The sequence below is a fragment of the Protopterus annectens genome, chromosome 6.part0 (genome assembly GCF_019279795.1).
Source record: "Protopterus annectens isolate FY-2018-M chromosome 6.part0, PAN1.0, whole genome shotgun sequence".
Lineage (NCBI taxonomy): Eukaryota > Metazoa > Chordata > Ceratodontiformes > Protopteridae > Protopterus > Protopterus annectens.
In genome coordinates this window covers 1713007717-1713035468 of record NC_056737.1, presented here as the reverse complement: position 1 = coordinate 1713035468, position 27752 = coordinate 1713007717, and the positions used below count along the sequence as shown (strand labels likewise).

At 42.7% G+C, this 27752-nt stretch overlaps 1 protein-coding gene across 2 annotated transcripts in view; it reads left to right on the top strand.

Annotated features, from left to right (window-relative positions):
- MAP3K2 (mitogen-activated protein kinase kinase kinase 2) overlaps nt 1–27752 on the top strand; it is a 2021635-nt gene that overhangs the window by 1742994 nt on the left and 250889 nt on the right. For both annotated transcript variants that reach the window (XM_044075108.1, XM_044075107.1), the window contains exon 17: nt 3712–3841. In XM_044075108.1, the coding sequence (XP_043931043.1) occupies nt 3712–3841 (130 nt within the window). The remainder of the gene's footprint in view (nt 1–3711; nt 3842–27752) is intronic.

Here is a 27752-nt window from a genome sequence, read left to right as displayed (position 1 = left end):
TCCCCCGGGAACCAGTTCCTCCTCCTTGGGATCTTAACTATGTGTTAGAAAAGCTTATTCAGACCCTTTTGAACCAGCATCTTCTGCTTCTCTAAAGTTCTACACATGAAAAACTGTACTTCTAGTAACCTTAACCTCTGCTAGAAGAGTCTCTGAGATTCAGACCTTGGTGGCTTCCCCCCTTTCCTAGTTTTTCATAGGGGCAGAGTATCCTTGAGAACTAATCCAAGCAACATGCCCAAAGTGATGAATGAGCTGTCTCTTAACCAGTCCATCCAGTTGCCTTTTTCCCTTCGCCACAATCCCTCAGTGAGAGGATATTGCATACCCTGTATGTTCATAGACAACTCAGATTTTACATGACAAAACTAAGTACATTAAGATGTCTGACCAACTTTTTGTTTCTTTTCAGGACTCTGGGTTTGCCTATATCCAAACAAGCCATTTCCACTTGGATCTGTAAGACTATTGTGTTTTGCTATGAATTCCATGGGAAGTCTTTATTGGCATCTGTTAAGGCCTATTCACTAGATCAGTTGCATCCTCAGAGGCCTTCTTTAAAGGTCTAGATGCTCATTCCATCCTGGAAGCTGCCACTTGGTCACTGGTTCATACCTTTATGAAACATTACAAATTGGACACCGTTTCTACGTCCAGGGCAAGTTTTGCCAGGGTGATTCTGCATGGATTCCTAGAAAATGCTTCCTCTTAGCTTTTTCCTACTCTGTCCTCCTCCCTGGGTTCCCTTTCAGCTTTTGCACTCTCCCATATGTAAAGAATACTGCAACACTGAATCGAAGGACATAGAATAGTTGTGTAAAATCTTACCATAACCATAATGCCCTTCTCTTCTATGTTTCAGTATTCTGTCCCTCTTGCCTTCCCACTACAACTTGCTGTTTCCTAGGATCATCTCCTTAGGCTCCTTTTGGACTCCTTTCCTTATGGGGCTTTCTTATTCTGAAGATTGCACGTGCAGACATCCCTTTTATGGCTGACATTGTCCTTTGTGCGATGTTCCACGTACAGGCAGTGGCTCTAAGCTTTTGTATACATGACCAATGTTGGGTTGATGGGCAGAATACACCACATATGTAAAGAGTACCGCAACATAGAAGATGAGGATATCTATGGTTATGGTAAGATTGTACACAACAATTTTTTCTCTGTGACCTAATCTAATATGGTTTGACAAAAGTAGGTTTTAACATACATTAACTTCTACATTTCTTCAAGAGTATAACGTTTAACCAGGGTGAAGATCTGTTTACCCTTCCGCCTTAAGTATATGTAGCTAAAACATTATTTTCTTTGAAAAAAAATCATGGATAAACTGTGGTCTAATAACTTTAGTGCAGATTCGGTACATGGTCATACATATCGGGTAAGAATAAAAGGAAGTCTTCTCAGTATCCACTGTCACCACTGGAGTCCCTCAAGGCTCTGCCCTGAAGCCTTTCATTTTTTTCTATCTTTTTCTCAGATGTCAGAATTTTCTCCAGGATCCAGCTCACCAAATATGCAGATGACTGCAAGCACAGGAACATTGTCCGTAACTCTAATATCAACATATCACTTCAAATTGCACACACATGATAGAGTAGAAATTACTTTGTGCATACCTCTCATCTGGCCAGATGTTCACAAAATGCCCACGTTTTTGCCTGATATTGTTGGTGTGATCCTCATAAAATTTGTGGTTTTCTATCAGATCATTGAAGATTGAAGTCACTAGATGACAGATATCTGAGTTTTAGACTTCAAATCGTTTAGAAAGTGCATGGTAGTGCAAAATCTGTTCTAACAACTTTATAAGTTTTTAAGAAGAATGATTAAAATTTGTCCCTGACTTTGGGAGTTTCACTGTCTCCCCCCCCCAATATTTTTGGCTTTGTTCAGATTTCTTGGACTAAGGTTGAGAGTTATGACTGTTTTAGTGTAAAAAAAAAAAATATGCACGTTTATCATTTTGCAACCCCTCAGATAAATTTGTATATGGGGTAATAAGTAAAAGTTATAAGAATGGTTAATTCATGTAGATGACCTTTCATTTGATACCCAGTGTAGGCACTACCATCTGCAAAGTATAAGGAATTGCCCATTTGCTCCTTCATGAGGTTGAAATCCATGCCAGAAGGGTCGTTGTACCCCTTTGTATACAGCTCTTAAAACAATTATAGAATGCTACACACATTTCTGTGACCCACTTAGATGCCACCTTGTCTACAAAGATTCCTGACACAGAAGAATCAAAGGGCTGCACGACTTGTCTTTTAGCCAAAGACATTACATAGATCTCTGTGGCTTCTCTTGTAGCTCGACTCTACAGAAACACACTGTCTCGTCTGTGTTAAATTACTGTCTTCTTAGAGAAGACCTGTGTGACACATGCAGAGCATTAAAGGACCTCTTGGTATTCACAGCCCTTTGTTTATAATCCCCTAATGACCAGACCACAAAAGGACCGAGTCTCAATAAAAACATCAGCCATACTGTAAAATGTGACTACTACTACTACTAATGTCAGACTCTGCACCCATGAACTAAACTCCCTCTCTTGCATAAATTTCAGTTGTCAAACCATATTTAGAGGAAGGAAATGGATAAGTACAAGGGCATCCACAAATTCCAGCATAGGATCTGACATATCAAGCTCCTTGGAGACTAGTAGGTCATGAGCTTGTTCACTATTCCTGTGAACCTGTTTGATCTACAAGGAGACAAATCTCAGTGAATCAGAAACGCCCTACTACTGTTCCCTTTTGAGTAGCTTTTGTCTGCATAGGCTGCTTTTGGAGTTCCTGCAAATCTGGCAAGTAAATATATATATATACGTTTGTAACAGTGTAGGTATGAAATGTATTAGTTTCCCTTGATTTGCTGGACATATGCTTTCTCCTTGGTTGGGAGCAGGTTTCAAGCATTAGTCGTGTTGAACTTATGTGGCCTGTAACACCCTTGCATATGCTGGTGGAAGGCATGTACTTCCTGGAAAAAGGAGCTTTAGAAAATAATACTCAATGTATGTATGCATTTATTTATTTACACTTTGGTTAGTCCCATGAGCCCTTTTGACTGTTTTCAGGGGAAACCTGAGTTGGTAGTCATACTGACTGAGGGAAATTTAGCTAGGGCACCATGAAATTCTCCTACTGTTTTTGATAAGTGTCATGTGATCTTTTACATCCACCTGAACTGCCAACAACCCGGACAGGTGTGGTTTAATGTCCAATCCAAAGGATGGGAAATGAAAGTAGAATAAAGGTTAATACCTCTCAGGCTGGATATTCATTCATTTTTAAAAGAGTTGTTAGGTGTTACAGAATTAACCACCCACATACTCTCACACCTTTTATGAGTCAGTGCATGCAGCATAATCAACGGAAAAAATATGTTGAGTATAACCAAGAAAATATACTTTGACATGAATTTCTATGTTCAGTCAAGCATAAAACACTTGAAATACAGCAACTTGATTATTCCTGTTTTAGTCAAAACTATGCATTTTCCCTAACTTGTTTAATTATTCCTTGTATTTTTGTAGGAGTGAATTTTATTATAATTCTGGCATTTGACTTAATATTTGAGAGTATGAACCGTTTCTTAACACTTTATTGTGTAGCAGTGAAGATGTGTTAACATTGTTCTGAAAATAGTTATAAAAAATATTGATCCATCTTACATTATGATTTTTTTCAAATATTTTCCTAGGGTTCAATTAAGGACCAGTTAAAATCCTATGGTGCACTTACAGAGAATGTGACTCGAAGGTTCACACGACAGATTCTAGAAGGAGTACATTATTTGCACAGTAACATGATTGTACATAGAGATATCAAAGGTAAGATGCTACTGCAGTAGTATGATGACCATTGTTTTGATTTTACATATTTGAACTGTAAAAGTACTTCCTGTGATGATGGCCGAAGACTGTCTTCATCTCATCACCTGAATCCTGAAGTAGAATCTATACTTCTGGCTTTGCAATATTTTGTGATCCCAGCTTTTATCATAAGGAGGGTTGCCTCTAAGTTAGGGTGAATGCATATGCAGCTGTTAACCTTCAACTTTGTTTTCCTACTGTTAAATGCATTGGTTGCGAATGTGAATTGCATTTAAATTTCTTAGCATTGAAGGAGTACATTTTTCTAGCGTTCTTTTTCTTAAGAAATTGTTTTTGCGTTGTGTACATTCTGATATTAGGCTCGGTTTCAAAGTCTAGCTTTTCAGAGAAGCTTCCTGGAGTTCACAGTGGTCCATTGTTAACGCCTGTCAGAAGCCCTAGGTTAAACTCTGTGCCGTACTGGTTAAGTACGTCCTCTAGGTGGCTTACAAGATGGTGGATAAGATTATTCCCTGTGATCATGGGGTATCCTTTAGTCTATTTTTCTGCCTTTTCTATCCAAGTCCATATAGACTGCTGATTCTTTACTGGAAGGTGTGCGGTCCATACATATGGTGCCGCCTTATCAGTGAGACAAGAAACTGCTATTTGCCTTCTCACTGCTTCTATAATTTCATAGACTTTGTTTAGAATTTCCAAAGAAACCGGGCTATGATTTTAAAGACACAGCCAGTTTTATTTATTGTCTGTCATTCTGGCATCCTGATTGACCTGGATAACTTAATGGTAAAAATAAGTCCCTTCATCTTCTTTCCATTACAAATTAGTAAACTAAAAAATGCACATGACATAGCAAATCCTTCATCTGGCTCCTAATCCTTCAGCTAATGGTCAGCAAGAGAGTATTACAAATAACAGGTTTTATGGTAAATATATAGTTTATACATTACTGTTTTTTATTTGTTGTATTACTGCATTTTGATCAAGCATGTTTATCCATGTCTTTACAAAACCCACAATGCCCCCAGTGCTAATTGCAAACAAGTAATGCTGTGTTAGGCAGACTGCAGTAAAGGACTTTCTTCTTCGGTTTTTGTCAGGGTTCAGAACTTAGTTTCAACATACAAGGGATAATTTTACTTCAGAAAGAAAACCTTGAGAAGTAGGACCAAATTGCTTAAAGGCTTTGTGGACCAACAAAAATTCGTAGCCCTAGGCCAAGGGATGCACACCCCTTCTCCATCGGGTGGGCCTTCCCTGTGGAGAATCTTAAAAAGAAGGAAAAGAAATGGAGGAAAATGCAAAAGTGCTGGAAAATAGTAACCAAGTAGCAGGCAAAATTCACAAAGCTTTAGTTACCCTGCTAAACTCGCTCAAACCTGAGAACTCCTGATCCTCAAAGGCACCAGCTGGTAAGCACCATGATCCCAGAAGCACAGCCATCTGTTCATGCCCTCTGGGAGCCCAACAGCAAGGTAGTACTATCACAAATTGACCAGGTTGCAACTCTTGAACTTACTGTGCTGTAGTAGAATGGTAGTCTCCAGATGCCAGCTACTGGGCCGGTGTTAGGTGAGAAAGACAGTGCAGCTGCAGAGAAAGGTATTCTCACCCTCCTTGTGTGCAGTAGAAATATCAACCATTAATACTTGTCTTATGTGACTGCTTCTCTAGAGCTTCAGAACCTGGTCCCTTGGGAACGGTAATAAGGTTGAGACAGATACTCCATTTTTTAATTAGCAAAATGTTTGCTGAGGGTATACATTGCTGTGTCACAAAGAGTTAATTCTCACCCTTCCCCAGCAACTAGACCCACCACATCTGGCCCTCTCAGATCAAAACAGAAAAGAAAAGCTCCCTTTCATGTGTCAGTATTAGACTTCAGTGTTAGCAAGGATGAAGTCAGTGAATTAGCATATACTTAACAAATTCCATCCATCTGAATCAGTGTTCTACCTGATTAACAAACGAAAATAAAATAAAAACAGATATATTGTCATAGGTTCATAGGTGTGTACAAGGCTAATGGCCCTGGGGCCTTTACAAGCCTAGCCATAGGATTACCCTGGCATAGTGCCACCCGACCTTAGTTCCCAGTGCCTCTGTCAAGTAGAGCCACTGGAGTTATCCCCAGGGTGAAGTTTCTGTTTCCCATCCACTCAACAAGATTTCTCTTGAAGAGAATCAACGAGCTGCTCTGCTTGACATGTATGGGAAATCTGTTCCATAGCATGGGCAGTCTCTGGGTTATGAACCTGTCCCTAGTATGTATACAGAACACTGCTGTCATCTGCCCCTCTCCCCAAAGGGTATCCCCTTCAATGAGACAGTCAGCCTTGTAATGGAGCACTTCAGGTGGGCTACAAGGATCATTTGCACTAACACAAGAGAAATGGATTTGCCAGACATCAACCAGCCTGAACCCACAGCTGTGCTTCTAGTGTTCTGGCTATTTGAGAACATCTTTGAAAATGCTTCCCTGTAACAAGGTTCACATCCCGCTGTACCTTTTAAAAAAAAGTTTTTATAGAATAAATGAAAAGGCTGAGCAAGTAATATAAAAACACGTTTCTATTACAACCACGAAAAAGTCAGTTCAGCGAATGGCATTTTACATCGAAAATGCCATTCATCTAACTGTTATAGTGAGATCGCGGCACAGTGAAGATCGGAAAATTTGCCCTTTCCTCACTGTAGTGAGATCTCGGAGTTGGTATGTATATTTAGCAGGGGGCGCCCCCCACTAGAGCGAGTTCGACGAACAGCATTTTCGATGTAAAAGCCATTCGCTGAACTGACTTTTCGTGGTTGTAATATAGACCCTATAAAAACCCAGTAGCAGACCTAGTAGTTTTCTCACTAGATACCATTTCAATATTACCAGATTAGACTGCTTAGGTAAAAAGGGTATATACATCTGTAAGTTTGGATATCAAGATCAGCTGTCTGAACTGTGTTTGCAGTGTCAAGGAGTTTTTCAAAAACAAATAGAGAAGATGATAGACTTCTTTATTGAATACACTCAGAAGTGGAAAATTTCAAAAGTGATTCAGATAACCCAGTAGGTATATGCTTTTGTCATAAAGTGTGATTATGATACTATAGATGCATCTGCCGAGGCTGCTACCACTACAGCAGTTTTAAGGAGACGTGGTCATCGCAGGAGTCGCATATTTTACATGCCCCCTTGGCAAGTCTTGCCTTGGCCCTTCTGATGATGAAGCTTTTAGGAGATGAGATGAAATGTTGGAATTATTTTTTTCTCCTACCTGCTCTAAAATGCAGCAGAAGTTACCACTTTGAAAAATGGCCCTTCTACAGAAAGCAAACCAGGAGTGATCAGACTAAACAAAAGAAAGCCTTTGAAATGGGCATCTGGAGAGAATGAAGAAGGTGGAGCATCTTGAGGAAGGAGTAGTGTACATCCATCTTCCCAGGAATTTTCTTCTAATTGACTGCAAAACAGACCACTCTTTCCTTCCCCTACCAAGGTTGTATGTGGAAGTTTAAGGTTATTCAAAAGTCATTGTCTCACCCTGATGTCAGACTCTTATGTGAGAGAAATGTATATATTTAGGATGCAAAATGAATTCCAAACCTTCTTGCTTCTTATGGGAGTACCTCAAGTCCTTGCAGATCAATTCAGTGTAGTAGGGCCAGAAATAGATAATTTAGCACCACATGCAGCTATAGAACAAGTACCTCATACACACATGCACATACAGGCAAAAGATGGCATTGAGTTTTTGCAAGGAAAGATGGACCCTTGAAACATGTCCTGTAATTTCTGTATAGCAACTTCTAAGGGTCAGAAAATTAAAGAATTCAAGATGCTCACTTTGCAAGACTGTCTTATGTTGGTTATGAGGAAACCCCAGGGCACTAAGACATGAGGGGGCATATACCTTCACATACCCATTTTTAGGAACACAGGATATTCTTCAGTTATCCAAAGGGCTTTACTCACCTCCAGTCCACCTACTTGCCACTTGGGCTTTTCATTGCTCTCAGGGTATTCACCGAAAGCTTGGGACCATTGCTCAGGGGTGCCCATATCTGTCTATGTCATGATGAAAACTTGACCATTTTTACATGACAAAGTTGGAGATGTCCGTCAACAGCTAAAAATTACACTTGTAACCCTCCAAAACCAAGTTATTCAAGGCTGCACTGCTGGAGACTGCTCAGTGTAAAGTCTTTCTTCGTATAAAGGGGGTATCATTCTCTATTAGTATCTTCCTTGATTTTTCCTAAAGGAACACCATTATAACAAAAAAGATACTCTGGGCCTTGTGGTATATGTTCACTGCTTTCTTCATGTTACCTCTTAGCAAACTACATAAAGAAGATAACACTGGATGTGATGTTGTCAGTCTCGCCTTTATTCTCACTGATGGATCGGATCCGATTTATCAGATCTGTCTCAGTCTTTTATAAAGGCCTTTAGCAAAGCTCATAGGCATTCTCCCTTACCCATAATGCAACTCCCTAACTTCCCCGTATCTCGTTTGCCGCTCTGCGAAAGATGTGGTTCCTAAGCAAGCTCTGGGCTAAGTGCTTTCTTTGTTTAAGTCTTCTGTTAAACTTAATCCTTTCTATTATTAGTTTCATATAGTTTTTTCTGACCTTTTGTGTATCCTTCCTCATTTTTTTTTCATTTATAGATGGCGAGTGTTGATCCCCCTTTGCTTCCATTTAGCATCCATTTAAGTTAGAGGATGTTTGTTAATGTCCATTTAAGTTAGATGATGTTTATTCCACTCTTTCTTCTTCCCTTCCTCTTCTTTATTGTCTGTTTGAGTTAGAGAACGATTACTGTTTAAAAAAAATAATTCTTGCTATCTTCTGAAGTTTTTTTCTGTCTGTTTAATTTAGAGGATGCTTTCTGGCATGCGTTTCTCTCTGAGTGTGTGTGATAATTGACATTCTTCGTGTTTCACTGTTGCAGTCATTACATTTGGGTAATCCTGCTGCCAGGTTGCCCTCAGTCGGCCTGAAATCCAAAGTATTGGGTCCTGCGTCGGCTGCTGTCGCCTCTTCCCATTACGTCAGGTCGTCAGAAGTTTAAAAGAAGCAGCCGACGCCATTTTCTTCAGTCTTTCTTGCTGCGCGGTACCCGAAGCAGAAGCAGTTCGCAAGTGCCGGTCAGCCGACTCTTGAGATTTTCGTGTTCGAGTTTCAGACCCGGAGTCTTCAATAAAGCTAAGTACCCCGTTGGGGAAACTTTTTTCTTGCTCCAGACTGATGTCAGAAAAAGTTAATAATTGTATTTCTTGTGGAAAGCAAATACCTCATAAGGACTTTCATTCTTAATGCATTCCTTGCCTAGGCCCTGATCACAACGTTTCTGGTTGTCGGTTTTGTGCTAGATTTAACCAACACACTGTTAAGTGTCGGTATGATTTTGCTTGAAACTATTTTGGACGCCGGTTTAATTATCCAGAAATGTCGTCGGATAGCCATCCGACTACCGGAGTTCACAAAAAACGCAAAGAAAAGGAGAGAGATAAACAACCGAGGCCAAAAACCGACGATGAAGCTTCTCCTAAGCCAGTTGCCGGTTCTCAGTGAGGCGCTTTCGCAGCCCCTGACTCCCGCTACTTTAGAGTCGCAGGCCGCTACCGACTCCCACGTGGAGTCGGCTATGCCACTGGAAACTCAAGGTATTGGAGCCTCGGACACTATTCCCTCAGATAGGTCTGGAGCCGCTGAGCAGGCACCGGCTTCTGAGGGTGTATTCCGACCTAAACATCTTTACATTAAACTGACTTCAGCTTCAAAGGCAAAGACTAAAGCACCTTCTAAAGCAAAGAAACAAACTCAAGAGCCACGTGGACAGGCCTCTATGCCCAAAAAACAGATGCTCAAAATGGCCGAAGACTTGATTACCTTGATCAGGGGTTCCCATCCCCCTCCTGATAAGAGGCCTAGGCAAGAGACTGACTATGAATCTTCAGATCAGGTTTCTATTTCTTCTGATCAGGAACATTCTCTTCCCGCCTATGAGGATTCTGATGCTGAAGAATCTATTCCTTTAGCTTCTCCTCCAGAGCACTATTCTTTTTGGGAAGCCTTGCATACCATGAGGGAGCATTTCCACTGGGTGAGCCTAGATTTTTCAGAATCTAAAAAGAGGCTCAGGGATTTCCTTTTACTACCTCAACACAGGCCTCTAGCCATTCCACCTGTGTTAGACATTGTAGATGTGTTTTCGGAGTCTAGTCTGACCCCTGACTCCTTACCTCCAGCTCCTGTTAAGCCTGACAGATATTACAGGGTTCCTGACTCTCATAAATTCCTTTTTAAAAACCCTGCTGCTGACCCAGAAACTATTTCATAGGGTCCCAAAGGAGTTAAGGCTTCCGCTGCAAAAAAATCTACCCCCTCTGACAGGGATTCTAGGGCACTGGATAGATGGGGAAAAAAGGTTTACACATCTGCTACCTTGGCTATAACGGCCTTAAACTGTCAGTTTCATATGCTCAAATATCAGCAACATGTCATGGCATTATTTAAACAGAAAATGTTGTTAAACTCTGAATGTGCAGAAAACAAGGAAATGCAGTATTTATTGCATGTAGCTGAACAAGTTGGAAAGTATACTTTGCAATGTGGTTTTGATTCTTTGGAGACCTCCTGCAGGGCCGCAGTTACGGGTTATGTAATTAGGAGGCATGCTTGGTTAAAAGAACAAAATCTGCCTGATCATGTCAAAGTTAAATTATTAGATACACCTTTACAGCATGATAGTTTGTTTGGTGTGAAGGCAGAAGAGGAGTTAAAGAAAATGGAGGACAAAGCTAAATCTATGCAAACTGTCAAAGATATTTTTACAAGTACAGCCACCTAGGTTTAGTAGACACTGGCCTACAAATAATTGGTCCTTTCCTGTGTCAGACAGACCTCAAAGGGGCAGATCCCAGGCGCAAGGTTCATACAGGTCAAAGCAGTGGGGTGCTTCTACCTCCAAAGTTGGAGAAGACCAATCACAACAATACAGGAAACAGTCCCAATGACTTTGCCCTGCCAGCACCAAGCACTTATGTCCTGGCAGCACCCTTAGGGGGAAAATTAGCACTTTTTTATCAAAATTGGCACATTATAACCCAGGACAAGTGGGTTCTAAATAGTGTCACAAGGCTACAAGTTCCATTTCCATACCCTGTCAAAGGCAAACGGCTGGCCAGATCTGCCAAAAAATCAATGGGCAGAGGTGCAAAAACAAGTCTCATCCCTCATGGACATGGGGGCCATTCAACAAGTACCAGAACAAGAGCAGGGACAAAGATTTTACTCAAGACAGTTCTTGGTACCCAGAAAGGACAAGGCCTGGAGACCAGTACTGGACCTATCTATTCTGAACACATTCCTGGATATACCAAAATTCAAAATGTTGACTTTGCAGCAGCTTCTGCCCATGCTGGGCAAGAATGCTTGGCTTGTGACTTCAGACCTAAAAGAGGCATACCTGCATGTCCCAGTCAGACAATCCTGCAGAAGATACCTCAGATTTAAGGCTGGCTCAATGCATTACCAATTCTCTGCACTGCCCTTTGGCTTACCTACTGTGCCCAGGGTCTTTACAAAGTGCCTGGCACCAGTAATTGCATTCTGCAGACAAAGAGGAATACAAATACATCCTTACTTGGACGACTGTCTAATTCAAGCAGAGACCAAGGACATTCTTCTACAGCATCTGGCGTTTGTGAAAAGACTTCTAACATGCCTAGGGTACACAGTCAACGAAAATAAATCAAAACTAGTACCCTCTCAAGAGATAATATTCCTGGGAGCAAGCTTAAATACAACTGCCCAGATGGCTTATCTCACGCCAGACAAACAAAGGCAACTGACTACCTATTTCAAAATGTTGGCAACAAAGGCCCAGTTATCTACAAGAAAAATTCTGCAGGCTTTGGGCTTCATGGCATCCTGCATCCTACTAATTCCATATGCAAGACTGCATATGAGGAAACTTCAATGGTACCTAAAAAGTGTTTGGACTCAACATTGCCACAGCCTGGAAACAATGATTACTCTCATTCCCTGCCTGCAACAGGAGTTTCGATGGTGGGTGAAGGCTTTTCACCAGAATAAGGGACAGCCATTCACATTACCCCCAGCCAGGCAGACGCTAACAACGGATGCTTCAGATTATGCCTGAGGGGCCCACATGGCAGGAAGATGCATTCAGGGCACATGGTCCTCAAACCAAATGCATCTACATATCAATCAAAAAGAGATGCTTGCTGTTCAAAATGCCCTGACAGCCTTCAAGGACCTACTTCATCCGGGACAACTACTGATAAAGACAGACAACACCACGGTCATGTGGTACATAAACAAGCAGGGGGGCAGACATTCTTACCCCCTTTACAGACTAACCATGACTTTGTGGGACACAGCATTGACTTGCCAAGTACATCTGCAGGCCTTGGGCTTCATGGCATCTTGCATACTACTAATACCATTTGCAAAGCTGCATATGAGGAAATTACAGTGGTACCTAAAAAGCGTATGGTCTCAACACAGCTACAGCTTGGACACAATGATATCTCTCATTCCCTGCCTTCAACAAGAGTTTCTATGGTGGTCACAGGCATGTCACCTCAACAAGGGTCAGCCTTTCACCTTGCCCCCATCCAGGCAAACTATGACAACAAATGCATCGGACTACGCCTGGGGGGGGGCACATGGCAGGACAGTGCGTTCAAGGCATATGGACTGCAGATCAAAGGAATCTGCACATCAATCAAAAAGAGATGCTAGCTGTACAGAATGCTGTGACGGCCTTCAAGAGCCTATTACATCCAGGACAGCTTACAATAAGGACGGACAACACCACAATAATGTGATACATAAACAAACAAGGGGGTACACGCTCCTACCCTCTATGCAGGCAAGCAATGACCTTGTGGAACACAGCACTGGCTTACCAAGTTCAGTTACAAGCTCAATTCCTGCCAGGAAAAAAGAACACATTGGCAGACGACCTCAGCAGAAACATCATGGATCCCCACGAGTAGAAACTGGATCCACAAGTATTTGCAATGATAACTTAAAAATGGGGCCTCCCAGACATAGACCTGTTTGCCAGCCCCCAAAACTGTCAGCTAACAACATTTTGTACAAGGACACTTCACCATCAAGCTTGGAAAGTGGACGCATTTTCATTCAGTTGGAAAAACCTGACAGTATATGCCTTCCCTCCATTGCCTCTTCTCACAAAGGTGCTTCTGAAAGTCAGAAAGGAGAGACCACGACTGATACTCATAGCCCCAGACTGGCCGCGCCAGCACTGGTACCCACTATTAAGGAATATGGCCCAGGGCCCACCTTGGATTTTACCACAAATTGCCCATTTGCTCACACAGCAAAACAATCAGATTCTACACTGCCAGCTCAAAACCTTAAATTTGGCTGCATGGCAAATCACCTAAGCATCCAGCTAGCTCCTCTTCCTCAAGCAGTTATGGATGTTATTCTGGAAGCTAGGAGGCCCAGCACCAGGAAGGCCTACTCGGACAAATGGAAAAGGTTTTGCGCCTGGAACCAAGCTAAAGGCCAAAATACCCTTCAGCCTCACATGCCTCAGATTCTACAGTATTTAACTGAGATGTAGCACAAAGGACTTTTTTTTTCTTCCATTAAAATCCACGCATCAGCTATTTCAGCCCACTACAACACAGATCTACCCTTATTTTCACATCCACTTCTAAGGCAGTTCCTCAGAGGGGCAAAAAAACATTAGGCCCCCCAGGAGAGCACCTACACCAACATGGGACCTCAAATTTGTTCTGGAAAAACTTACGCTACCTCCCTTTGAACCAGCTTTCTCTGCTGATCTAAAGTTTATATCATGGAAGACTGCCCTGCTGCTAGCAATAACTTCAGCCAGAAGAGTCTCAGAGCTGCAGGCACCAATGGCAGTGGAACCTTTCCTCATTTTCCATCAAGACAGAGTTTCTCTACGAACTAATCCTTCCTTCATGCCTAAGGTGGTATCTAGTGTGGCTTGAAATCAAACCATCCACTTTCTCCACAGAACAAAGGAGAAAGACTTCTGTATTCCTTGGACATTCACAGGCAACTTCGTTACTACTTGGATAAAACTAAGGTTTTCAGAAAATCTGACCAGCTCTTTGTATCCTATGCTACACCTTCGCAAGGGAAGGCTATTTCAAAACAGACCATTTCCAAATGGATAGGACATTGCATTCGTTTTTGCTATACCCATCATGGAAAACCAGTTCCTGCTACCATAAGGCCCCACTCTACCAGGGCAACAGCTACATCTACAGCCTTCCTCAGGGGGTGCCCAACCAAGGAGATTTTGGAAGCTGCAACTTGGAGTTCAGTACACACCTTCACCAAACACTACCACTTTACTCTAAGACTAGAGCTGGCTTCGCCACTGCAGTTCTGCAGGGCCTTCTAGCCTCCTCTAACCCTCTATGACTCCTCCTCCCATCCTTAGCTTTGGGATTCTACCGAAGTGTGATGACTGCAGCAGGGTAACACGATGAACATAGTACAGCTTTGTACCTACCATAAATGTAGATGTTCGAGTGTACACCCTGCTGCAGTCCAGGTTACCCTCCCTCCATCCCCTCTGATCTGACTAAATCTTTACAATACCTTCCTGATTTATTTGCTTATAGCTGGAGGGATGTTGTGTTTGTGCTAAATTTCTTAAATTGGTACTAATTACTGACCACCTTTTTGGGAGCACCTGACATCTGGGGCAAGAAAAACTGAAGAAAATGGCGTCGGATGCATTATATATACCCCTGGCGCACTGACGTCAGGGAAGAAGCGACAGCAACCGACGCTGGACCAAGACTTTGGAATTCAGGCCGACTGCAGGACCGCCTGACGACAAGATAACCCAAGTGTGATGACTGCAGCAGGGTGTACACTCGAACATCTACATTTATGGTAGGTACAAATCTGTACTTTGTTTCTGGATCCAAAATTTCGTCAGAGCAGCTGGAACCCTTGGCTCCGACCTCTTTGGATCCCACTGAATTTGAATTTTGGAACTGATACCTTCTTCACTCCCATCTCCCTTTCTGGTAAAGTCAAGGTCTCCAACCCTTTCTACCCGGTCTACCAGGAGTTTGTCTGATGATGATGTGGATAGAGTAGTGCAGAGGCTGCTAAAGACACCAGCCTTGGCCAAGTTGTTATTGGCTCTGAACCCAAAGGAATCTAATCAGACACAGTCCTGCCCTTCGGCGCCTACTCCTCCTCCGATCTGTTCCCTGGTTTCGGAGCCAGAAGATTTGGATGTCCAGCTTGTTTTTGTTTTGGATCTGGGACCCATAGGTTCCTCGGATCCGTTGTCTGCCCCAAGCGTTTCTCCCCAGCTGGAGCAGGAGAGCTGTAGCAGCCGACACTCTCCGGTTATGTCTACAGAGCCAGCTCGGATCTTGCTCATCTGACCCTGCCTGTGGGGGCTTCAGCGTGGGAGAGTTTGGCTCCTACCTCTGTCTCAGAGTTTCTGTCTCCTGCACCAGAGATTCCTTTGGCCCCAACGACCCTTTTGTCAGATCCTGGGTGTTGTTCTGAGTAGGGGCAGACTGCCTTTTAGGTCATGAGGAGGGTTTTGACTACATCCCATTCTAAGACACAGTCTTTCTCGGATCTTCCTCCCAGTTCTGCGCAGATGTCTTTTCCTTCTCGCATCCCTCTCCACAGGACCGCAGATACCCCAGGCCTCAGGATGCCCAACAGGGGACGCCCCCTCTTCTGAAACTTCCCCAGACTACCTCTCTGAGGAGCTTCCATGGAAGAAGACTTGCAAGAGGAAGCATCTGGACTCCCTAGAGGAGTCGATCACATCCGATACTGATCTCTATGAGGCAGAAATGTCCCCATGGTCACCTCCTGAAGATGTCTGTCTTGGAGACATCCTGGAAATTTTAAAGCAGATAGGTGACTGGCAGTCCACATCCCTTTCAGCTGAGGAGTCATTATACCTGAATGCTTTTGGGTGTCACCCCTCAACCTCTTAGGTGACCCCTCCTTCTGATGAGCGTATTGAGTTAATCTCTCGGAAGGCTTGGGAGATCACCCCTCAACCTCTTAGGTGACCCCTCCTTCCGATGAGCGTATTGAGTTAATCTCTCAGAAGGCTTGGGAGACCCCAGATTCCATAGAGCCAACTCCAAGGAGGCCAGATAAGTACATTACTGCCCCCAAGGGCAAGCCATTCTTAAATAAAGGTATAGCAGTTGATGCCATGGTCGTGGCGGTGACCACTAAAAAGGAGCTATCGGAGACCAGTTCCTCTATCCATCCTCCAGTATGGATTCCAGGACCATGGATAGGTACAGGAAGCTCGTCTTTTCATCAGTGACCCTTGCCTTACAGTTGCTTAACTACTTGACCCACTTTACCAGATTACAGAGGGATTTGTTTAAGGAACTTTCAGACTCCCTCCAACGAGCTGTAGCTGACGCAGTGGCAGGTAAAGGGTCACCGCTCAGCTTGCCACCCTCAGTTCATTCATAAACTCTTCCATGAAACACGTATCTTATGCAGCAGATGGAATGAGTAGGGCTTGAGGGTTCAGGTATCTCTCTTAGGAGGCAAGCCTGGATGCGTCTTTGCAATTTCACGGAGCCCTTTAAGTCTTCCTTCATTAACACCCCCTTTTGATGATTTTTCTCTTTTTGGGCCTAAAGTATAAGAAACACTTACCAGGTGTGAACAGGAGAGCAAGACCTTTTCTGCCATTGGGCTACGTTTTTCCACACCTACCAGACCCTTTACCAAAGGTCAGAGAGGTAGTGGGAGGATGTGGTTCAGAAAATCAAAGGTCTTTCTAGGACACACATGGTGAAAATTCCCCTAAAGTGAGAGGGGGAACAGTAATGGAAGACACCGCCCTCATGTTAGGGGAGGCCCGCAGAATCAGGGCTCCAGAGGATCTTTCTTTGGTAGGTCCTTTCAGCGCTCCTGAAGGGGTGCCCAATTGCTTGCCTCTGAAGACTGTCAGGGGGCAATTGTTTCTGCACTGCGAAACCTGGCAAAAGATGATAAACCACAAATCGGTGCAGGACGTAATATCCAGGGGATATATTATTCACTTCTCCTTCCCCGCTTTGCAAACAAATCCGTTCCAGATGTTCCACCCAGTCAGAAGGAACAAGCAACATTAGAAATTCAAAATTTGCTAAGAAAAAGTAATCCAAGAAGTCCCCACAGACCAGAGAGGATCCAGAACTTACTAAAGGTTCTTTTTAGTTCCAAAAAAAATGGGACTGGAGACTCATCTTGGATCTCAGCAGTCTGAACATATCTGTGAAAAAGACCAAGTTCCTGATGGTGATACTGCAGTCGATACTTCCATTCCTGGAAAAAGACAATTAGATGTGCTCTATAGACCTTCAGGATGCGTACTACCACATACGAATGGAATCCAGTTTGAAGCTCTACCCTTTTGTCTCATTACAGCCCCCAGAGTGTTCACCAAATGCATGGCAGTAATGGCAGCTCACTTGAGACGCTGAGGATTCCAGGTGTTTCCATATCTGGACAATTGGCTCATAACCTCCCTGACTAGGCATCTTCTGCTACAAGTCAGGAGCTATACTCTACAACTCTGTTCCTCCCAAGATATTACCAGAAGTTGTGAAAAATCTGCTCTAGAGCCATGTCAGAACTTGGTCTTCATAAGAGCAAAGAGAAACTCAACTGCAATGATGGTCTACTCTGTTTTGTGGAAGTTTTGCTGTCTTCACCATTATGTAAGATTGTTAATCAGGAAGAAACGAGCTTCTGCCAAATTAGTTCTCCAAGTACTAGGAAAAATGACTGCTTCAATTGTTCTCATTCCCCTTGCTCGTCTACACACGGGAATACTTCAGTGGTTAGTTTCAAAGCAATGGTCAATTCTAGTCTTCTAGAACTTCCCATGACGCACAAAATCAGGGTAACCAATTCCTGCAAAAAGGGTCTCCAATAGTGGATTTACTCTCCTCTGGTGTCTGAAGGCCATCACTTTATCCCCCTCATCCCCAAGTGACGGTGACCACGGACCCTTCCCAGATAGGATGGGGGCATTATCTTGGGAAGACAGCTCGAGGCATCTGGCAACAACATATGAGGCTCATTTGCAAGAAAACGTCTCAGAGATGAGGGTGGTGCTTTTCTCGTTGCAAGCATTTCAGGACTCCCTCCCTCTAGGAACGATAGCAATCCATTCAGACAACATGTCTGTGGTCTGGTACATAAACAAGGGGGACCAGATCTTAACCCCTTTGTCGAGTAGCCCTGAGGGTCTGGCAGTGGGCAACAACTTCCGACCACTTTCTGATAGCAACACACATTCTAAGTAGAACCATTTTATGGCCTCACGAGTGGTCCCTCATTCAGAAAGTTGCAGAAGAGATCTTCCGAAAATGGGGCCAGCCTTGCTGCAACCTCTTTGCATCGCCCACCAGTACCAAATGCAGCAACAATTTTGCCCTGATCCGTCCTGCGGGGGAGTCACCGAGGAATGCACTTGTTTGCGATTGGCCTAGACTGTATATGTCTTTATGCTTTTCCGCCAATTCCTCTAGTTCACAATTTTTTGCAGAAAGCAAGTCTGTTGGAGATGACAATAATCCTAATTGCTCCCTACTGGCCTTGACAAATTTGGTTCCCCTTCCTTCAGCCTCATATACAGGATGAACCATGGATTCTGGACCCTGCTTCAGACCTTCTGACTCGCCCGTCAGAGTTGGTTCTTCCCAATCTTGACAATCTGAAACTGAAAGCTTGGCCGCTCCTATTCCCCTGATTGCCAGGTTTCCTCTCCTTTCGTCTCCAGTAAAATATATTTTATCGTCCCATTAATCGTCTACATGTAAATTGTACAGAGGTAAATAGAAAAGATTTGTTTCATGGTCCAGCAATAGTCAAATGGATCCCTGTACTGCTCCCATACATTTTATTCTAGAATTTTTGGCGAAACTTTTTAATGAGTGTGCTGCTGCAGCCAGTATTGTTCAGTTGGCAGCAATTTCAAATTTTCATATAGGAGAAATGTTTCTGGAGTCATGTTAAACATACTTTGTAAGGCATTCTTGAAGGGAACTACAATGAGACCCCCATACAAAAACCCGGCACCACCTTGGGATCTGAATTTTGTTTTGTCAAGCATTATCTGTCCTCCCTTTGAACCATCTGCTACCTGTGAATTGAAGTATCACTCCTGGAAAACACTCCTCTTAGTAGCTATTACTTCAGCAAGGAGAGTTTTGGAAGTACAAGCTTTATCTGCCAAACCACCATACCTAGTATTTCATAAGGACAGACTTTCTTTATGCACCAACTCCTCGTTCCTACTCAGAGTTGTGTCAGAAAATAACATCAGTCAATCTATCGAGCTACCAGTTTTCTCCCAAACTTCCAAACTAAAGGGGAATATTCCTTGCATCTTCTGGATGTTCATAGACAATTCCATTTCTACTTGCACAGAACTTCAGGAATCAGAAAATCAGATCAGCTGTTTATTTCTTTTTCTGATATTACAAGAGGCCTACTGGTGTCCAAAGTTACCTCGTCTAAATGACTTTCACAATGTATAGCCTTCATCTGCAGTTCTCAGAACAAAATTGTCGCTGCCCCAGTTAAAGCTCATTCCACTAGTTCAGTAACTACTTCCGCAACCGTGCTGCAGCTACATGGCCAAAATCTCATACCTGTATTACTCATTACAAAGTGGATTTGGCCTGTAGGGGTAGAGCATCTTTTGTTTCTATGGGTCTGAGGAATATTCTCCCATGAGCCACCCAAGAATCAGGCAGCTTGGGATGCGGTCCCATCAGTGAGAATAAAGGTGGGATTAACAACATCACATAAAGAAGTTATGTACTTACCATAACGTTCCATGTGTGTTCTCCATCTCAACCTTTATTTTCACAACCCACCCTCCATTCCCCCTGCCTATACTCCTGGGAGACAGAGTACCACTAATTGGGTATTATAGGACTCTCTAGTCTCAGAGACAATTTATGTCTGTTAATCTGTGGAAGCAGTTGCGTCTGTTTGACTTGTCAAGGCAAACTAGATCTGAGGAAGTTAAGGGAGTTGCATTATGGGTAAGGGAGAATGCCCATGAGCTTTACTGAAGGCCTCAAGCTTTTGTAAAAGGCCGAGATGGATCCAATGGATCCGATCTGACCCATCAGTGAGAATAAAGGTTGAGGTGGGCAATACACATGGAATATTATGGTAAGTAGATAACTTCTTTATTGTCATCATTCTCACTGCTACAGTAGCCTTTAAGCAATATTTGTTGTATCTTGCCAAAGACAAAAGCTCTGGCTCATTACCACACTTTCACTCTGATTGCTGATTGTTCAACCCTGAAGAGGGAAACTCTTGAGTATTTTCTTGCAGTCTCTTGAAGAGGTAGCTGAAAGGCATCACAAGAGCAGCAGCCAGCACTTCAGCTCCTTTCCTTACAGACAAGTCCCCTTTGAGGAACCGTCCCACCCAACATTCTTAATTTTTATTTATGTATATATGATAAAAAATGTGTGTTTTAATTCTGTTTTACTTTAGTGGTTTTGGTCCTTTAAGAAAACTGGAATATCTTCAGTATCAGAAGATGTTCTTCGTGTTTCACTGTTGCAGTCATCACATTTGGGTTATCCCTGCCAGGGTAAGCCCTCAGTCGGCCCGAATACCAGAGGCTTAGTATTTCTGCATCGGTTGCTGTCGCTTCAGGACTGACATCAGGTCGTCAGTAGTATAAAGTAAGGCAGCCAACACCATTACATCAGTCTTTCTTGCCGAGGAGCCCAAAGCAGAAGCAGTTTGCACGAGTGCCAGTCGCCTGCTATCTGAGTTTTCATTTTCCGAATTGAAGTTAAAGTCTTCTAAAGCTAAGTACCCCATTGGGGATACTTTTTTCTAGCTCTAAATGATGTCAGAAAAAGTTAACAATTGTCTCGCCTGTGGAATGCAAATACCACACTGAGACTTTCATTCTTACTGCGTCATTTGCTTAGGCCCAGACCACGACGTCCCCCGCTGTCGTTTGTGCTTTGTTCAGTGCTAGGGCTATACGTCATCGGGCCCTAATTGTAGCTAGATATTTTCGTTCTCAGTTCTCAATTTCCAATATGGCTTCAGCAAGTCATCCGACAGTAGAGCTTCCGAAAAAACGTAAGGATAAAGACAGAGACAGGCTGCACAGGTCCAAACCTTCTGACGATGCTTCCATTAAGGTAGTCGACAGATCTCGGTCCTCAGTGAGGCACTTTTGCAGCCCCTGATGCCCACTTCTGTGGATTCGCAGGCTGCTACCGAGACCCTTTCGGAGACCTGTATGCCGCAAAACTCTTCATCGACTAAGGATCCTGCGCTTGTCTCTACCTTGAATGGGTCCAGAGCCACTGAGCAGGCACCGGCTTCCCAGGAAGTATTTTGCACTACCAGTTCTCGACACAAACAGATGACTTCTTTTGCGTCTATTGTTCTTAGCGAAACTACCGAGTTTCTAAGGCCCAGGGTGCGAACCACATCCAAGAAACTGACGACTCTCAGGCACCCACTTCCTTGCCTCAGTCTTAAATGCTTAAAACACTCATAATTATATTACTGTCCGTAACCAAAAAAACTTTAACCTAACAACCTTTTCTAACTCTCTAAAAACAATAAACTGGAATTGTCTAAAAACATTACCTCTAGATAATGCAGTTGCCCACTTCAACTCAACATTCTTAAAAATGCTAGACTTCCATGCTCCCTTAAGGACAAAGAGAATAAAAATCAGTACGGCCCCTTGGCTTACCAAAAACACACTAGCAACCATGCGTCTCAGAGATAAAGTCTGGGCACACTACCTGAAAAATAAGACCCCCCTCTTACATAATTAGTACAAAACACTTAGAAATAAAGTAAAAAAGCTCATCATCTCTCTGATCGACAAAACTACTTCTCCATCCTCCAAAACAGTAACAAAACAAATCCTCAAAAATTCTGGAAAGGTATCTCTACTCTATTTAACCCCAGCAAACCAGACACCCCCACCCCAGACCCTAACGCCCCTGATACAGACTTAGCTACCCAATTTAACTCGTTTTTCATTTAATCTATTTCCAAATTAACCTCTTCATTCTCTAACAACACCACATTCTCCAATCTACCCCCATCCTCCCATACCAACACTCCACCCTGCACTGCTACCACTCTCTCACTCTCATCCACTAACTTTCCACCCTCCATCTCTCCTCCTACTCTCACTTCCTCCCCATCTCCCCCCCAACACCCCCTCTCCACACTCCCCACTATTCTCATTAAAACCTTTACCCACTTCTACTATAAAAAAACTCCTACTGAAACTGAAGCCATGCACTAATGCTCCTGATAACATCCCTTCTTACTTTCTTAGCATAGCTGCTGATGCAGTTGCCTACCCCATTAGCATTCTAATCAACCGCTCTGTCCAGGAAAGTATAGTTCCCCAAATCTGGAAAAAGGCCTTTATCATACCTTTACATAAATGTGGCAACAATAACAATGTTACTAATTTCTGCCCCATTGCTATCCTGTCTCCCATCTCTAAACTCCTAGAAAAGTGTATCCAAATTCAACTCTTACCACATCTTTTAGATAATCACCACATCTCTTAGATAATCACCTACTAACTCCCACACAACATGGTTTCAGACCTGGTCACAGCACTATGATAGCCCTCCTCTCCTTCCTTGAAACTATGAACAAAGCCCGGGACTCTGGACTTATTGTTTCGACCCTACTACTTGAACTCTCTAAGGCCTTTGACACCGTCTCACACAGCCTGCTTTTAACTAAACTCTCAAAACTTAACCTATCCTCCTTCATCTTTGAACTGGTTCTCCAGCTACTTATCAAATAGATATCAAGCAGTAAAATGGAAAAAGGCAACCTCCTCATTTCTAAATACCCCAACTGGAGTTCCCCAAGGCTCCATATTAGGTCCCCTCCTCTTTAACATATTCATAAATGATTTCCGCAACTCTATCCCTTTCTCAAACATTATCCAATATGCAGATGACTCCACTATTTATCTGCTCTGCCTCATCTATCCCTACACTCCTCAAGCTTACTCAAGATGCGTTTTCAACCACTGAGCAATGGATGAAAAGAAACCACCTAGCACTCAATGCCTCTAAAACCAAATTAATGGTATTCACCCCCTCTAAAGTCACCTATTTCGATAGTAACACCTTCTCTATTACTAGTCAGAATAACACACCTCTGGAACTGGTGTCCAAATTGATAACCAGCTCAAATTCAACTCCCATTTACAACTAAATATCAAAAAAACCCATCAAAAGCTAGGTATGCTCTATCGGCAAAATCACTACCTTACACCTGCTACTAAAATCACTCTTTCTACTTCTTTTCTTATCCCCCTCCCTTCTCTATGGAGCTCCACTTCTAACTAATCTACAGTCCTGTCTGAAAACACAACTCTCCTCCTGCTACAACAAAATCGCCAAGTTCGCTACCAGCCACAAGTCCTCCACCCACCACTGTTCCTCTCTCCAACAACTAAATTGGCTAGAACTACCCAAGCATCTCACCTATACCCAACTAACTCTTGCACACAAGCTCATTTTTAACCCCTCCGTCTGTCTCTCCCTGTCTTCTGCCTTTAAAATGCACCTACCCAATAGAGTATTAAAGTCTAACAACCAAAATCTATTAGAAGTCCACAAACCAACTCGTCCCCCAGGCAAAAATCTTCTATCGCATGGTCTAGCACGCCTCTGGAACTCCCTACCTCCATCAATTCGTATCACCTCTAACCATTTTATTTTCAAAAAATCTCTTCACATATCTAGTATCCCAGTGGGAATGCTCTTGCTTCCACCCCACATAACTAACACTGGTAATTCCATCTTCCTTTCCTTCCCCCATTTACACCTGCAATCTTCCCTTATAATTTCTCCTATCTCATACACTCTTATTGTTATTACTGTATCCACAAGAATACACTACGCTGCACCTCTTAAGTATATGATTCCTGATATGTAATTTGACTTATCATTATTTACTTTGCAACATTCCTTCTTTGTCTGTACCCTGTAAGCTTCATCACTAATTTGTATTAGTTGTAACAGTTTCATCTCTAGTTTGTATTAGCTGTAATGTTTCCTCTACTGTTTTGTAATTGTTTGCTTGAATCTTTTACACTTGTATAATTATCATGTATAACCTATTGTAACTTTGATTGTTTGGAGCTTTTCTCCCCAGGACTCCATTGAAAACGGGTTCATTTTGGCCCAATGGACTATCCTGGTAAACCAACTGCAAATAAATAAATTAAAATGGCAAAAGACCTTATTATGCTGATAAGGGGAAGCCAAGCTACCCCTTCCAAAAGAAAAAGAGATTTGTCCCCAGCAGTTTTATCTGAACAGGAGTCTGATGACTCTGATGCCTCTGAATATGAAGACATGCATCCCCTTTCTGCTTATGAGAATTCTGATACAGAGGAAATCCATTCCTTCAGCCTCTCCACCCGAGGATTTTTCCTTTGGGGAAAACCCTTCATACTTTAACGGAGCATTTCCAGTGGGAATGTCAGGACTACCCTCAGTCTAAAAAGAGACTCAGGGAATTCTTAGATCTTCCACAGCATAGACCCTTGGCCATTCCTCCTATCCTGGATGTTGTGGATGATGTTTTCATGGAATCTAGTTTGACTCTTGACACCCTCCCTCCTGCTCCCAGGAAACATGACCAGTATTCCAGAGTCCCGGACTCTCACAAATTTCTTTTCAAAAATCCCACTGCTGACCCTGAGGTTATCTCCCAAGGCTCTAAAAGAATTAAAGCAACTTCTGCTAAGAATCCCACACCCTCAGATAGGGATTCACGAGCATTAGACAGATGGGGTAAAAAAGTATACACCTCTGCTACTCTTGCTTATTAGAGCACTAAATGTTCAGTTCCATATGCTAAAATTTCAGCAGCATACCATGGAACTCCTCAAACAAACAAAATCCTCTTTTCCTGCTTGTGCAGAAAATAAAGTTACAAGAGTTAATGTTGTATCTTTCGGCTTTTCCCGGTTCGGGGTCGCCACTGCGGAACTCCGGTCCGCTAATGATTGGCAGCAGATTTTTACGTACCAAGTTGCCAGCCCTGACGTACAACCTTCAACGAAGGTACACCCATTCACACATGTCTCCACACAGAAGACGCTTTAGCTGTGAATCGAACAGGACAACGTCTTGCTGTGAGGCGACAACGCTACCGCAGCACCACCACCGCAGTTACAAGAGTTAATGCATTCTGCAAATCAAGTAACTAAGCACACCTTATGCTGTGGTTTTGATGCCTTAGAAGCATCTTGCAGGGCAGCAGTCACCAGTTCTGTCCTTAGAAGGCATACTTGGCTTAAGAAATGGCCCTTGCCAGACCATGTCAAAACTAAACGATTGGATGCACCCTTGCACAAAGACAACTTATTTGGCACAAAGGCAGAGGTGGTCTTAAAAAAGAGGGAAAAAAAAGCTAAGTCTATGCAGACAGTTAAGGATTTCCTGCAGGTCCAGCCACCCAGGTTCAGTAGGCATTGCCCCTCCAAGCACTTGTCCTAATTTTGTTATAAAAAGTGTTTTTAATAGGAATGCTGTGTGTGTGCTGCTTATGCATTTTGTTGTTTTGGGGATATTTTGCATGTGTGTGTGGGTGTAAGTGGAAGTATGCTGTTTGTGTAAACCATTTGACAACTTAACCTTCGACAGATTCCTTCCAGCTCTGTTAACAGCATCCAGAGTATCCTCCTTTGTCACAGCATGGATACTTAACCCACTCCTGCTGTTCAGTCTTCCATGGTCCCAAGAAAGAAAAAAAAACAGCTTACCAGATAGCCCTTGCAGACTCAGCAGGGTCAGTCTTCACCTTGGCTAATGGTGGGTGGCTCTGTAGTGGGCAGCAGTAGTTCCTCCAACCATTCATTTACCTCTCCAGCTTCCCCTGGTGCAATCCTTTCAACCTGCATGAACTAGGACTCGGCCACATCCTCTTCAGCTGTTAGTGTCCAGTGCGGGCATGGGAGAACCATCTTTATTAGGATACAGAGACTTTCCAGGGAGATGCTGTAGGAAGTGTCCGGGAGAACAGACCTCTTGGTAGGATGATCATTTTTTCTTTAAGAATATCACTTCAGATACCCATAAAGAAAAAAAGTTAAACATTGTTTATTTTGACACATGGTATGTATAAAAAAAGATTTTTTTTTTTCTTAGCTTACTCAAAAGTTTGTTACAGACAGTAAAAAAAAACTTGTTATAACAGTCAATCCTGGTACACTGTATGCAGTACTTGTAAATCAGATCAGTCAAAATTTTCCTGAGGAAGACTAGTCAGATGATTTAGCCATGCACAGAAACAGGGCTTCATCTCCTGCAGATTCTCAAGCCCATACCTTTATTATTAGTCCTCACATCCTTCTTTTGAGGAATTTTCTGTTTTTCACAGTATTGCGGATGAATAAGGTATTATTAAGGGAACAAATGGAAGCTTCCCCCGAATTGAGTAGATATTATATGTTGTATTATTCGGTGCACATTCCTCTTCTTGGGTCAGCCTTGGAGGCAGTAGATAAGACTTGCCTAAAGCATCCTTATTCACACACTTCAGTTCCCAGAAATCACAAAAGATATCAACTCAGATCCTGACCCCACAACTCTCAGCTGTCTTCAGCAGTAGTTCAGCATTCCAGCACCATAACTGCCACACAGTTAGCAGAAAGCTGATTTCCTGCTACTCAAAGAATTCAAATTACCCGAGCCACAGCAGTAATACTTCCATAGCTGTCCATAAATAAGGTATATCGTAACTTCCACTGTAACAGTACATTAAAACTCATCTTGGGCACTAACGGATATAAAGTTTGTCACATGAATCACAAAATATTAGAAACAAACAAGACTCCATAGAAGCTTGGTTAAATGTAAACCAAGCCAGCAGTTGTGAGCATAACTGACTTTGAACTCACAATGTCTGCCTGTCAACGTCATATGGACAAATTATCATACATTATTAATCAAACAAAGGCACTAGTAGCAGTAGACTTCATTCCCTCTAACTTCTAATCCTAACCTAATGGAAGCTACCATGCAAGACACTATAAAATGTATCAGAAAAAATCATCTCATTTGTCGCTCGTCTGGTCAGGATAAAACAGACTAATATCTGTGGATTCTGTTCATGCAGCTTTATTTTGTACAAATATATTAGGATTGAGGCTTAATAACTTGATAAACCTATAAACAAACTAGCTGTCACAATCATACATGCTCACACTCTGGTTGCCCTCTCAAAGTGGCACTGAAGCGCGGAAATGCTTGCTATTTTTATGTACGTGCTGTCCTTTGAATTGCTTCTTGAAGGTACAATACACACACTGTTCTACATCCTCGCTCTTTGGCAAATGAGTCATGCATTATTGACGGCATTATTTGACATGCAGTTGATACAGAATAATTCTTTGACATGCAATTATACAGAGCTAAATACATATAGACAGTTATGTCCAGGTTGCTGTGTATTAACACACTAGGTCTGGAAGTACAACCAAATCATGTGACATAGAAATTAGAACTAGGTCTAGCAATTGGGACAGTCTCTGCTGAATGTTCACCTTTGAGGAAGTAGAAGTTAAGACACGTTCTGCAACAGCAAAATTGTCTGGATTGCTCTGAAAGCTAGAGTCTGTATCACAGGAACAATGCTGCGATATCAGTTCTGATACAGGAAGATGTATTCAATTTCTCCTGTACTCCACACCCTCAGATTCCACGAAGTAAGATCTCGGTTCACCACATATACCTATTACTTGACCAGTCCAGTTGAGACCTTTCATTGTGTGCATCTTCACTGTCTGTCCTTCTTTCAATGGATGAAG